This window comes from Mirounga leonina, unplaced genomic scaffold, assembly GCF_011800145.1.
Source record: "Mirounga leonina isolate KUSES-001 unplaced genomic scaffold, KU_Mleo_1.0 Mir_93, whole genome shotgun sequence".
NCBI classification, from domain to species: domain Eukaryota; kingdom Metazoa; phylum Chordata; class Mammalia; order Carnivora; family Phocidae; genus Mirounga; species Mirounga leonina.
Window position 1 is genome coordinate 13,794,476 of NW_023270854.1, and position 13,333 is coordinate 13,807,808.

The 13,333-nt window shown below is 32.8% G+C and overlaps 1 protein-coding gene across 6 annotated transcripts in view; it reads right to left on the reverse strand.

Annotated features, from left to right (window-relative positions):
- Window positions 1–13,333, reverse strand: part of RELCH (RAB11 binding and LisH domain, coiled-coil and HEAT repeat containing) — a 112,282-nt gene that overhangs the window by 30,603 nt on the left and 68,346 nt on the right. For 5 of the 6 annotated variants that reach the window (XM_034996072.1, XM_034996073.1, XM_034996071.1 and 2 more), the window contains 6 exons: window positions 9,704–9,860; window positions 8,794–8,917; window positions 6,892–6,940; window positions 4,759–4,838; window positions 1,405–1,511; window positions 338–437 (listed from right to left, as the gene is read on the reverse strand). In XM_034996072.1, coding sequence (XP_034851963.1) covers window positions 338–437; window positions 1,405–1,511; window positions 4,759–4,838; window positions 6,892–6,940; window positions 8,794–8,917; window positions 9,704–9,860 — 617 coding nt within the window. The remainder of the gene's footprint in view (window positions 1–337; window positions 438–1,404; window positions 1,512–4,758; window positions 4,839–6,891; window positions 6,941–8,793; window positions 8,918–9,703; window positions 9,861–13,333) is intronic. The other variant, XM_034996070.1, reaches the window with a different exon arrangement.

Genomic DNA, 13,333 nt, shown 5'->3' on the forward strand with positions numbered 1-13,333 from the left:
TTTATTTTAGTAGCCATTTTATCTCAATAAATAGAAAAGTATAATCAGAAAGATTTATATAGGATGGAAATTAAAATAAGATTTAAAAGAAAATTTGAGAAATAGAACTGATAATAGAATAACATCCAAGGAACCAATAAGGCTAGAAAACATTCTTAAATATATCAAAGCTAAATTTCTGCCCCATCACACAGTACACAACTAGATACTGTTTATTGCTATAAAATATACATCAACATAACACAGTATGCAAAGCCTTTTAAAAAAAACATTCCCTTCTCCTTCTTCCAAAGAAAATCATTATAATCTGAACCGAGAGAAGCATTTGTTTACATACCTCAAACATTCTAGCAGCAGTACATCTCACAAGTGCTGAAGTATGGACAACACCATACCATAAAACAGTTAACAGTAATTCATGGTAGGCTGGATTTGCACTGAAAGAAAAAACTCAGTGTTAAAAGTGAGGGCCACAGTGCCTTACTGGTGTACTGAAAAATACTATACTTATAAGTAATATTGATGACAAAAATATTGGCAAAACATGAAATTATTCTGTATAGGTTTAATAGGTTATATCTAAGATTCTTTAAAAAAAAAAGGAAGTCACCTTATAAAGCTACAAACATAGCATATTCAGGAATTATACTTTTAGGTTCTATAAACATTTGCAATACGATAGAAATTTCAACTCTTTAATAGCATAAAAGTTAAAATTATAAAAAAAAAAAAAAAAAAGAAAAAGAAAAAGAAAAAGAAAATTTACCTAGGAGGAAAAAAAGAAAGCATTGGACTAAGAGTCAGATGGGTAAGTCACACCTCTGTGGGGCTTAATTTCTACATCTACAAAAATTGGGGAAGCAATACATGTCCTTATTTTGTCATATGTTTATTGTAGGATCAAATCAGATCAACTCAAATCATCTGTAAGGAAGGAACGGTAAGTTGGCTGTGAAGCCTATCCAGATTTAAGGCTGTATTGCTATTAAGTGCAGAGATAAAACTACAATAGCAGCTAGATGATGTGATTATGAGCAGGATTAGGGAAATCAAATGGGACATAAAAAGGAGCTTAATGAACTGGCTTTTACTTGGGGCTACTTTTTCAGTTTTGGAAAACTAAATTTTCTTTAAATGTGAACTTTATTTCTCCAACTGCTTCAAAGAAAACATGTCTGTACTCTTTCCCCTATTCTTTTACTATAATATTTTACAAAATATTAAGAATGTATAAATAAGCAAAACCAAAACCAAAACCAAAACCAACTTAGGCCTCAAAAACCAAAAGATTTGGTGTATATGCCAATATTTTTAGACTCAAATTATGTATTCTATAAATCCAATTTTAAAAACTTTATATTAGTTAAAAAAAAAAAAAACACAACTATAAGCTATTATTTTTACCCCAGTTCCACAAAAGACGCCTTCAGGCTATCAAGAGGAGCATGAGATAATGAAAGCAGGGTCATTACATCTTCTAAGAATCCAACTAACAGTTTTCGGTCTTCTTCCTACAGAGGATAAAGACTGATAATGAATCTCTAAGCAATTAAGTAGAACTAAAATAATAATTTCCTATCTATAATTAGAAAATTTTACCAAATATGGGGAAATATCCAGTCTTAGAAGCATTTTAATTAAAGATATTTATCAAGCATATCTATGACCACAATGGTATGAGGACAAAGACTATCTTGATTCATAGATTTAGACCTGTGCTGTCCAAAATGGTAGCCACTCACCACATGTGATTATTTATAATATTTAAATTTAGATGAAAAATTAAGTACAATGAAAGATTCAGTTCCTTGGCACTAACTACCATTCAAGTGCTTAAAAGCCACGTGTGGCTAGAGCCTTCCTTATTGGACAGCTCGGATATAGATTACGTCTGCTGTTGCAGAAAGTTTTATTAGACAGTCCTGGTTTGGAACATCATCAGGTATATTTTTAAATTAAAATTTATTTTTACCAATTTAGTTCTCATTAATTTTGACACTAAATACTTAAATACAAACAAGTAAAAGTTATCCCCCTAACAGAAAATCCATTTCCAAAAAATTATCTTTGCAATGTCTTAGTGGTCAGAAGCTACATGGTTGTTGAAATATAGATTACTGTGTTCATAAGAGAAATAGTCACACCCTTGATTAAAAAGTAGTAATCTGTATTTGCAAACTTTCTTTAATAAACCATTATTTTCATAATCAGAAAATAGTGTTTTCTTTTTTCTTATATTGTGTTCTATTAAGAATATGTTAATAAAAGAAACTATTAAAGAAACTAATTAAGAAAATGTCTGCTAAATTAGGAACATTAGAAATATAACTGTGTATGTTGAATTAACCTGAATCTATAAAGGAAGAGAATCTGACATTCTATCATGAAATAAATATATAATAAATCAGGTCAAGTTTTTTGTTATTAGGGATATATTAGTCAACAATAAATAGTTTCTGAATATTAATAAATAGATCTATGAAGCATACTAGATTGCCACCTACCATTTTTTTCTACATAATAAGGTTCATTTAGAATGAATAAAGGATTGACAAAAGTAATGATCAGCATGAACAATGACAGAAAGAGCAGTTTTAGAACACAACAGTGTACTTAATATAAAGCTCAGGACACTGACACACCAGCATCAAAGCAACATTGGAATAGAGATTTCACCCAATTTTAGTTGCCTACTATATCAAACACAAAGTATACAAAAAATTGGAAAACAAACTGTAAACCTGAAAAACCTAAATTGTGAAGTAAGAGCTAAATATTATCATTACTTTGGAAAATCCATACTTCTAAATAAGCACAGATTCTTCTAACTTGAAATTTTACTATAATCCTATTTCTTATTTTTAGAATCTCAAGACAAAAAATGTATTTGATTCAAAATAGTTTTTGTTAACCAAAGCAAACAGGACAGTGACTTGCCCTAATAGAAAATTTTGTTTAGTAAGAAAAATATTAACTGCTGGTACATGCTTCCTAAAACAAGTAACACTGGCAATCTATGATAGCTACCTCAATTCACACTTTGTAACGAGTTGAGAAGTTCTTATCTCTTTTAGATGTCTGAACTTTACACAATGACTCACAGACTTTTTCATTTATTTGACAAATCTGAGGGCTTACTATAAGGCAAACCTTGCATTTGGTACTTTATGATGCTTTAAGATACTATTTATTGTCAAAATCAACATACTAACCAAACTTCCAGAGGTTAAAGAGAGAAAAAAAACTGACATCACACTTGCTATTATGCTGGTACAGCTTTCAAAACTAAAGAGCAGAAAACGGTATCCACACTATTGTGCCTGACAATATGCAGGGATTTAATCTCCATGAGTTTAAGAACAACAATACAGACAATCTATTAAGGTTATATGACTTAAAATATCCTACACACAGGGATATTCTGTGTATATTCATATTATGAGGCAGTCTTTGAAACTAGTGGTAGAAAATAAAAGTCTAAAGGAATACTGTGTTACTTCAACAGAATTGGAGCTTTACTGCAAGGTATGTGATACTGTAGGACTATATTTTAAAATTGTAAGATGGCTCAAATCTGTTTTGGAAGAAGAGTACAATAAATATGAATTGTTATACTTTGAATTCAAAGGGCAAAAGAAACCTTAGGTATTAATTAGGGGAAAACTCAGAAAAAAGGTCTTCCTTTTTGATTCTTACACTCTGATTTCTATTTATTTTTTTTAAAGTAATCTCTACATCCAATGTGGGACTCGAACTCATGACCCTTAGATCAAGAGTCACATGCTGCACTGACTGAGCCAGTCAGGTGCCCCTCACATTCTAATTTCTAAAAATGCTTTATCCTGAATCCATACTTTCACTTTACTGGTGAGACTGCTGCACATTTAAAAATGACTGATATACCTTAATATAACATCATATTATTTCCTTAAAATAAGGTTAAGTAGAGTGTGGTAGTCTGTTATATTGGTGACCCCCAATGAACCACACCTCCTAGTTCATGGCTGGGCCTGTAACTTGCTATAAACAAGAGAAGGCAATAGAATTGAAGTGCTGATTCCAGCCTAGCAAATGCTGTTTTTAAAAGTGCTCTTAGGAGCCCTGAGCCACCATGTATTAAGTCTGGCTCTGCTGCTCCAGAGGTCCTGTGGAGAGAGAGAAGCCCTAAGACTACATGGAGACTGAAGCTCGGTCACCCTAGCTGACCTCCCTTCCAACCAAAAAGTTGAATGCAACAACATGAATGACCATCAGCAAGGCCACAAAAGAGAGGCCAAGCTGAGTCAAGCCCAAGAGCAAATAAAAGGGTTATAAAAAGCCATTACATTTTTGGATAATTTATTATGTAAGAAAAATAAAGTATTATTAAAAGATACTTTGCTAAAAATGATAGAGTATAGAATTCTACAGCATTTCATAGTTTGCTCCACCTAATACATGTGCTTTGTTTGTTGTTTATGAAAAATTAATTATGAAACACAATGAAACTTTGCTAAGTAAGTGCAATCTAACATTCTAACAAAATATCAAGAAGTATACCATCTCTAAATGTATTTGTTCAGTGGAGATTTTACTCAGAGACTTATCCAAATATGCTCTCCACTATAAATTATTTATTGAATAAGACAAATATATAAATTTTGTTTTCCTTTATGGGTACCGTTTTCACTTGTACACATATTAAAAAGGCATAATGTTAAGTATCTTTCTAAATAGAAAGTGCTTTTACATTTTCTAGTAAAAGGATTTTTCCCTTACCTGAATATAACACGTAAGGACTCCTGTTGCGTAAATGGGGACGGTAGCTTTAGTGAGGACCCCATTTCCTGCTGAGGAATCTAAAATCATTAAAATAATTTTAAAAATCTGAGTATATTTTAAATGTAAAGCAAAAAGTCACAATTCAAATTATATTTCAAAGTCCAACTGGCTAGAAGGTTTACACTAAATATTATCATTACTTTGGAAAATAATTTTTTGATTAAAACAATATCCAATGGTTGTAAAAATACAACTTAATACTTTTTATAAAGCCATTAGCATGAACATTTTTGATAGATGGGAAAGAACTTTAATAACCAAAATGAGAAATGGAAATACTTCCATTTCCATACTCAGAAATCAGAACTTTCTTGAAATCTCCCAAGTGCCAGTCTGTATAAGCAGGTCTTCTTAAATTTTTATACTTTCAATTTATAGTATTCAGTAAAACGTAAAGGCACTTAGGTAAAGGAGGCACCTAGATATATATTATTTAATCTGCTTCTAGATATGAGATACTACCTAGTTTCCAGGACTAGTCTGGTTCCAGAGCTCCTCCTGCATTCTCTATAGCAATTTTCAGCCAGATAACCCTGATTATTTTCAAAGTGGCAGAAAAGAGGAAAGCATTTAACCCTAGGAGAGTACCCTGTGACTACTGTAAAATAAGATAAAATCACCTGTAGATGATTTCAAAAAAGCAATTCTAGAGATGATATGACATTATTTGTTCACCAACACCTCTTGCTTATTGTTCCTTAGGCACTATTTTAAGTGCTTTATATTTGCTTTTATATACCCCCAAATTATTTATTACTTTTTTCTGTTTTTATATGGTTCTAAATTCTTTTCAGAAAGTAGTATATAAAGAAATTTAACTAACTTCCCTGAAGGAATTATAACAAAAAAGAAAGTTCCATTTTCAGAACAATTAGTATTTGAGGTTTGTATATTCTATTGATAAGAGTAATGTTTTTTCTTTGGGGGGAATACTGATACTGGCTGAGTGTGGCTATGGTATTTGAGAGTTAAATCTGAGGTTAGGAACATAATAAGCCTAAATTGGATTCATAGATATAGTCTGTATATACAGGGATTAATAATGTCTTCCTACAGAACAGCTAAACATTCAGAGCTAACTGAATAATTCTAAAAGCTGTCAAGTTTCTAAAATATGTAAATATTGGTTCACTAATTTATCATCAGAATTAATAATTAACAGATAATAACAACTATTAGGCATTCCAAACATTAACCCTTTAAAATATAAATTTTGGGAAGCATTTGTAAAAAAAAAAAAATCTCATCATGTTTCAAACTTAAAAGAAAAAGATTTATGTATTCATTCTCTAACTATGAGGATAGCCCAAGATGGAGTTTTCTAGCTCACTCAAATCAAATCACGAAGGTAGGACTGGACTGAGATAAGAATTACTTATATATCCCAAATCAACCAAGTTAAAAAAAAAAAAAAAGAGGGAGGCTATACATTTTCCCCTCTAACACTTTCCACAATTTATTCCTAGAAACTAGAAAAATACACAGGACATAAGATCCACACAGAAATGAGTTCTTAGGCCAATGGTGCTATAATTAGACTTCTTAAGTCAGATGAGTGAAAACTATCAACAGAGGGGCTGGAACTGCCCATTCAAGCATGTAGTTTCATTTTAAAAATGTATATGCATATCTTACATTCTCTTCCACTATATTTGTTTAATTTTAAAAGTTTTAAATAACTAATTATGAATTAGAGGCCCTTTATAATTTTCAGTATCTTGAATATACCACTTCAAATCTATAAGGGTACAAGTACTCCGTTTGAGAAACTCAGTCTTGGGTCAATCTGATTACAAGGAAGGTAGATATTTATAATCAAATTAACAAAGATTAATCTCACTACAGTCTCATAGTAAAGAGATTAGATGTGACACAGTTATAAAACCAAGAAATAAAATTTTCCTTTTCACGTATACTTGCTAGTTCATTTATACAATTTGCATATAAGGAATATAGCATTTTTCCTGAGTGAAGAGATACAATTGTTTGTTTTTTTTAAATTTTATTTTATTATGTTATGTTAGTCACTATACAATCAATTGTTTTTAAAAGTAATAACAATGAACTTACCGATGTTTTCTTCAGACAGTCTTAAAATCTCTTGGAACTGAGGTTTTACCTATGCAACCCAAAGAAAAGATACAAAAAGTTTTAGGTCCAATGGATCAATTGATGATTAAATAAATAAAATGTTTACTACTACTGCTACTATTTATTTGTTTTGCTTTATAGACCAGTAGAGTGGTCAGAAATATAACAATTTTTAAGAGGCTTAGAATAAAATAAGAGTCAAGTTACTGATAACAATTTTTAAGAGGCTTAGAATAAAAGTTACTGAAAACAACATATAGAGAAAAAGTATTTTCAAAATCAATTCAAGTCAGTAAGTATTTTCTCAAGGGCCTCTGGTTTCCTTCACTAAATTAAAATAATTTCCAAGGTGACTTTCAGTGCTCGAAATTACTATCTCCTAAAACGGAACTTGATGACAGAAAGATTATTTAGGTAAATATTATTACATTAGAATTTTTTTTAAAAAATGTGCTTATTTAAAAGGAATGAAAAGGAAATTCCATTCATTTAATGTATTCAATAAATAACATATTCATCATGCAATATCCATCTGCTTAGATTTTAACTTCCTTAAAATATAAATTTAAACATCAAATACAGAATTTAATTATAATTTTTTATGCTTAATTCAATTTTTTATTATTAACATTATCACAAATTTCAGATTTCAGGCCACTGAAGCCAACCACTTACTGCTAAGTGCTAAAGCAGACTCCTACTTACTTCTTTGTCTCTCTTTTTTTTTAAATAATAGCTACTTCTTTCGGAGATGTCAATTTGCTTGCCAATGTTGATAACCATAAAATCAAATTATATTTAATAATTAGATGTTAGTGAAAAATGTAAAATGATCCTGTTCTTCTACAGTGGCATCAAGGTCTGGTTTTTGCCCTCCTATCGGCAGGTCAGGCCTAACAACTTACATATTCAGCTTAAACTGAGGTGAAGCCCCCTGTTAAAAGATTAATCTACAGGATCATAAAACAAAGACATTGAAGTGACTTCTTCATTTGACACATGCCCAAACAACTTAATTATTTATTATGGGTCACAAACATAATAACATTTAACCCATTTTCTGAATTTTGCTCAGTCTGCTATACCAAACTTTTACTTTAAATGTTTCAATAACTACAGAGTAAAGTAATAGTTAATAGTAAAGAGCTGCACAAAATTCTTACCTTTTAAATGTCTTGATTAGCATCTGATTATAGCAACTGTATCTTTTTATGTTTTTATTAGGTCTCTAAAGAACTGACTTAACAATATGCCAGCAAGACAAATGGATTAAAGAGGAAACCGGGATCTAAGGACATTCCAGTTTTAATTGTCTAAAATTATAAAATAACCTGGATGTGCAAATGTGACAAACTATAGTTTTGGTAGTGACTGAAAGATGCAGCACTAATCTCAAGTGTCCACGCTATTCTAACAACTGGTATCCTTGCAGCAAGTCCTCTGTATAAGCTACTTTGGTTCCTCCATCGCCTGAGGTTTTGACCAAAGTGTGCTGAGCAAACAGCCGCCCCCTGAATCTGGGGTAGATGGTAAAGCAGGAAAAGCACATTAAAGAATTGCAGTTGAGTTCCTTAAGTGATACTTATTAGGGAAGTATCACTTGCCTATGCTGGAAATCTTCAAGATATCCACAGTGAGTAGATATTATATCCAAATCTGGACACAAACTAAGTTTAGGCTAAATCATCTGAAAACCAATAAAGATAAGAATATTACTGACTAGAATTTTCTTTTAAAAACTATCATAGTTTTCTAAGATGTTAAAAGATAATTAGACTAAAGGAAGGGCTCATGCTTTTATTTACTCTGTTACAGCATTAATTAACACATTACATTTCTATATCTCTTGAACATAAGAAAACATGGAATACAAGTTTTTACCTTAGTGTTTGTAAAAATTTTGCCAAATGTCCGGCAAAGGCGCCAGAAAAATCTGGAGAATTCATGGACACAGGCAGTTGAAGTAACATTAATTTTGCCAACTATTTCTATAAGTTGTGGCAACCTAAATGTGAAAGGAAAGAAAAATAGGCAGGGGATACATATAAATTACTGTTTCCTTGCCAATTTCTGAAACAATGCAAATCTAACAACCTCTTCTTTTGCTTTTCTTTCTTTTTTTTTAAAAATAGGCTCCATGCCCAGCGTGGAGCCCAACACGGGGCTTGAACTCACAACCCTGAGATCAAGACCTGAGGCTGAGATCAAGAGTCAGATGCTTAACTGACCGAGCAACCCAGGCGCCCACTGTTTTGCTTTTCATAGCCAGCAAAATTGCAAATCAAAGGAGTGGTTTGAGATGCTTTGAAAAGGTTTTAAGTTTATATTCTATTCTATAAACTTCTTCTATATTTTAACTGCTTGCCATAAAATATATGGAACCTTAATGGTAGAGTTCTAACTATGGAGTTAATGAGACACAAATCACTGGACTCGATGCCTCACATAAGAGCTTGGCTAACATGGCATCCATTTTAGCTTCAAAAATGAGAATCTGGATATAGTTTAAAATCCATCACCATTATTAGACAACAACAAGGCAGCAAATAGGTCGTTGTGATATAATACAGCAGCACCATCTGCATAGATAAATAACTACATATCCACTGGTATAAATCTCCTCTCCTAAAGAAGTTTACCACTTCTTTAGATAGTGGTAGATAGATAATGGCAACTTATGTTTTGTGATATTTTTTGTATTTTGTCCCTCAGTGCCAAGGCTAAACATAGTGAGCTATCTTCCATTAAACTGACAGAGGTGTACCAAATGAATATGGAGGCAGTAACTTACAATTGATTGACAACCCATAGTAAAGTCTCCCAGCCTGTTGTACCCTCGTGTTCCAGCTGGTAATCATAAAGTTGTAGGAGCACTGCCAATTGCTCACGACTTCCAATTATAGTAGACACATCTTGAAGAGGCGACATAGGCCGAGGGAACCTAGTCACTATAAATAATAGAAGCAAAGTAAATCATGTGAAAAATGGCAATTTGTGAAATTAGCTGTACTGTCAAAAGGAAACTAAGATTCTGCTTCCTGATATTTAATTAGCTATTATAAACTTTATCTTTTTTTTTTTTTTTTAAAGATTTTATTTATTTGACAGAGAGAGACAGTGAGAGAGGGAACACAAGCAGGGGGAGTGGGAGAGGGAGAAGCAGGCCTCCCGCCGAGCAGGGAGCCTGATGTGGGGCTCGATCCCAGGACCCTGAGATCATGACCCGAGCTGAAGGCAGTCGCTCAACCAACTGAGCCACCCAGGCGCCCCCCCCGCTTTTTTTTTTTTTTTTTTTAAAGTAGGATCCACGCCCAGTGTGAGAGCCCAGTGCGGGGCTTAAACTCATGACCCTGAGATCAAGACCTGAGCTGAGATCAAGAGTCGGATGCTCAACCACCTGAGCCATCCAGGCGCCTCCAGCTTATTATAAACTAAATATAGAACTGAAACATATTAATAAAATAATTTTAAGAAAAAAGTAAAACAAATTCTTGTCACATGTGAACAAATTTAACAATCTCAAAAATAAAGATTTTATAAGACTCAACAGTTAATAAACAAATACTGTAATGAAACAGTTTGCTAATGAAGAGTAAAATTTCATTTAGGTTAAATTAAAATTGGCCCAATGATGTTAGCTAAAATATGTATTTGAATTTAATTAAAAAAAAAAAAGAAATACTTGTAAGTCCACCAGACTGTTTATAATGATGAAATAGTAAATATGATAAATATGTTTCCTTCAGGGAGCAAGGAACTAACAGATTAATAGTGGGGAAATAATGAATACCAGAGAATAATGATATAAAATACATTAAAGCTTGAGCTGAACAGGTTTCTTAAGTAGTTAATCTCCAATATTAAATACTTAATTTAAAAAAATTTCCACAGTTTGATAAACATTAACTTAACATGAAGTGTTAAAGCTGGTGACCACAAAGATGAGGCAAAATGTACTATAAATATTATAACCAGGGTCCCAAGTATATAGTTCAAAAATTTGGGGGAAAACTGAAGAACTCTTAAAATTATGTAAATAAAACATGAAGATATAACCAGCATATTTTAAATTTGCAAACATATCAATAAAACTTATGATCCTATAGATCATAATAGATCCCAGGTTATTAAGAGAACACTTCGTGATGGCTATTAAATGAATAATGCATGCCGACAGCTCATTAACTGTTAGTAGGAAACTCCTAACTGCCTAACAACTCCTGTATAGAGGCTAACATCCTAAAAAGACACATAAATACACAGAATTGTCTCGAAACATATCAATGGCTTAATAATTATTATTAAGCTTAAGAAAACATGAAATACACAAAATTTAAAAAATGCTCAAAGACAAAATTAAGATGTCATTGTCTTTCTATGCTGCCCAAGGCTTTTAACAATATATTAAGGACAGATAAAGATCATCCCTTGCTAGCCAAACTCTCCTATTTGCTATCATAATATACCAACCAACAAATAAATGAGTTTGGGTAACATGGTATTTCTCACTATCTGGGGTTTCTGCTTGAATTCTCACTGTATCTCAACCCAAGAATCAAACAGATTTGGATTGTGAGGGATATCTGTACTTCATCTAGAAATAGATCATGTCAAACATATTAGATGTAATTTCAAACAGGGTTTATATCACACTCGTCACAATCTGCTATACTATGATAGAATGAATGTTATTTCTTCAAAAGTACTAACAAATCATTGAAAAAAAATGGAACAGTTTAAAGTAAAATAGATACATCAAAATTAACTACGGGGAAAGTAAGGTCTAAAAAGTTTAAAGATAGGTCCAATAGAAGCAAAATAATGTCAAGAAATAAACAATTACTTGGATAACTCAGTTATTATAGGTAAATAATCAGAATGGTTCAAGAGTCTCAAAACATTATTCTATTTAATAGAATTTTTAAAAATGTGAGGATCTAACATAACAATATAGAAAGGTCCTCAGAATGCCATTTTAATAGGCTGGCAAAATACCAGCATTTTATTGTCAACAAAATAACCACAATTACCCAGCAAAATAACAGTTGTTATGACTCTTTAATGTGTTTCCCTCTCAATAGAATGTAAGCTCTATGATGACAGAAAGTTGTGTCTATTTTATTCATGAATGATCCCAAGTATTTATTTATTTATTTTTAATTTTTTATTTATTTGCGAGAGAGAGAATGAGAGACAGAGAGCATGAGAGGGAGGAGGGTCAGAGGGAGAAGCAGACTCCCTGCCAAGCAGGGAGCCCGATGCGGGACTCGATCCCGGGACTCCAGGATCATGACCTGAGCCGAAGGCAGTCGCTTAACCAACTGAGCCACCCAGATGCCCCGATCCCAAGTATTTAAAAAATAGTTCCTGACATAAGTATTAGCTAATGGTGTAGAATAAATTGGTAATAAAAATATTTGTGTGGGTTAAAAAGATTATTATTATTATTATTTTTAAAGATTTTATTTATTTGACAGAGAGAGACACAGCGAGAGAGAGAACACAAGCAGGGGGAGGGGGAGAGGGAGAAGCAGGCTTCCTGCCGAGCAGGGAGCCTGATGTGGGGCTCGATCCCAGGACCCTGTGATCATAACCTGAGCTGAAGGCAGACGCTTAATGACTGAGCCACCCAGGTGCCCCAAGAAAAGATTGTTTTTGGTATGATGAAGATATAATCACAAGAAAAGGTCATATAAATACTAAAAGAAATATATTCAGGATGTTAAAGCAGTTGTTTTGACAATTTTCATCTACTCTCCAGCACATGGTTGGCAACAGGCAACATTCAAGAGTTATTTGTTAAATACATTAATGAAGGAATGATAGCAAATGTTATAGGTTGAACTATGTACCCCCCCATAAATTCCTACGTTGAAGTCCTAAACCCTAGAACCTCAGAATGGGACCTTATTTGGAAATAGTGTTGTTGCAGGTAGAATTAGATAAGATGAAATCATACTGGAATCGGGTGGGCCTTTAGTTCAATATGACTGATCTTATAAAAGGGGAAAATTTGGACATAGAGACAAACACACACAGAGGAAGCATGGAATGTGAATATGAAGGCAGAGATCGGGGTGATGCATTTATAAGCCAAGGAATGACAAAGATTGCCAGCAAACCAGCAGAAGCGAGGACGGAGGCATGGAACAGCTTTTTCCTCAGAGCCATTAGAAGGAACCAACCCTGCTGACACTTTGATCTGAAACTTCTAGCTTTCAGAACTGCAAGACAGTAAATTTTAGTTTGTGGTATTTTGTTATGGCAGCCCTAGCAAACCAATATGGCAAGAGAGAAAGAGAAAGAGAGGGAATTAGAAAGATAGGAAAGCCCCTAGGCAGATGAGGAACCTTAATATGTGAGAGGGTAGAACCTGAAGCAGATGGCTGTGAATGCTTTAGGAAGACTTTGCTTAAAAGTC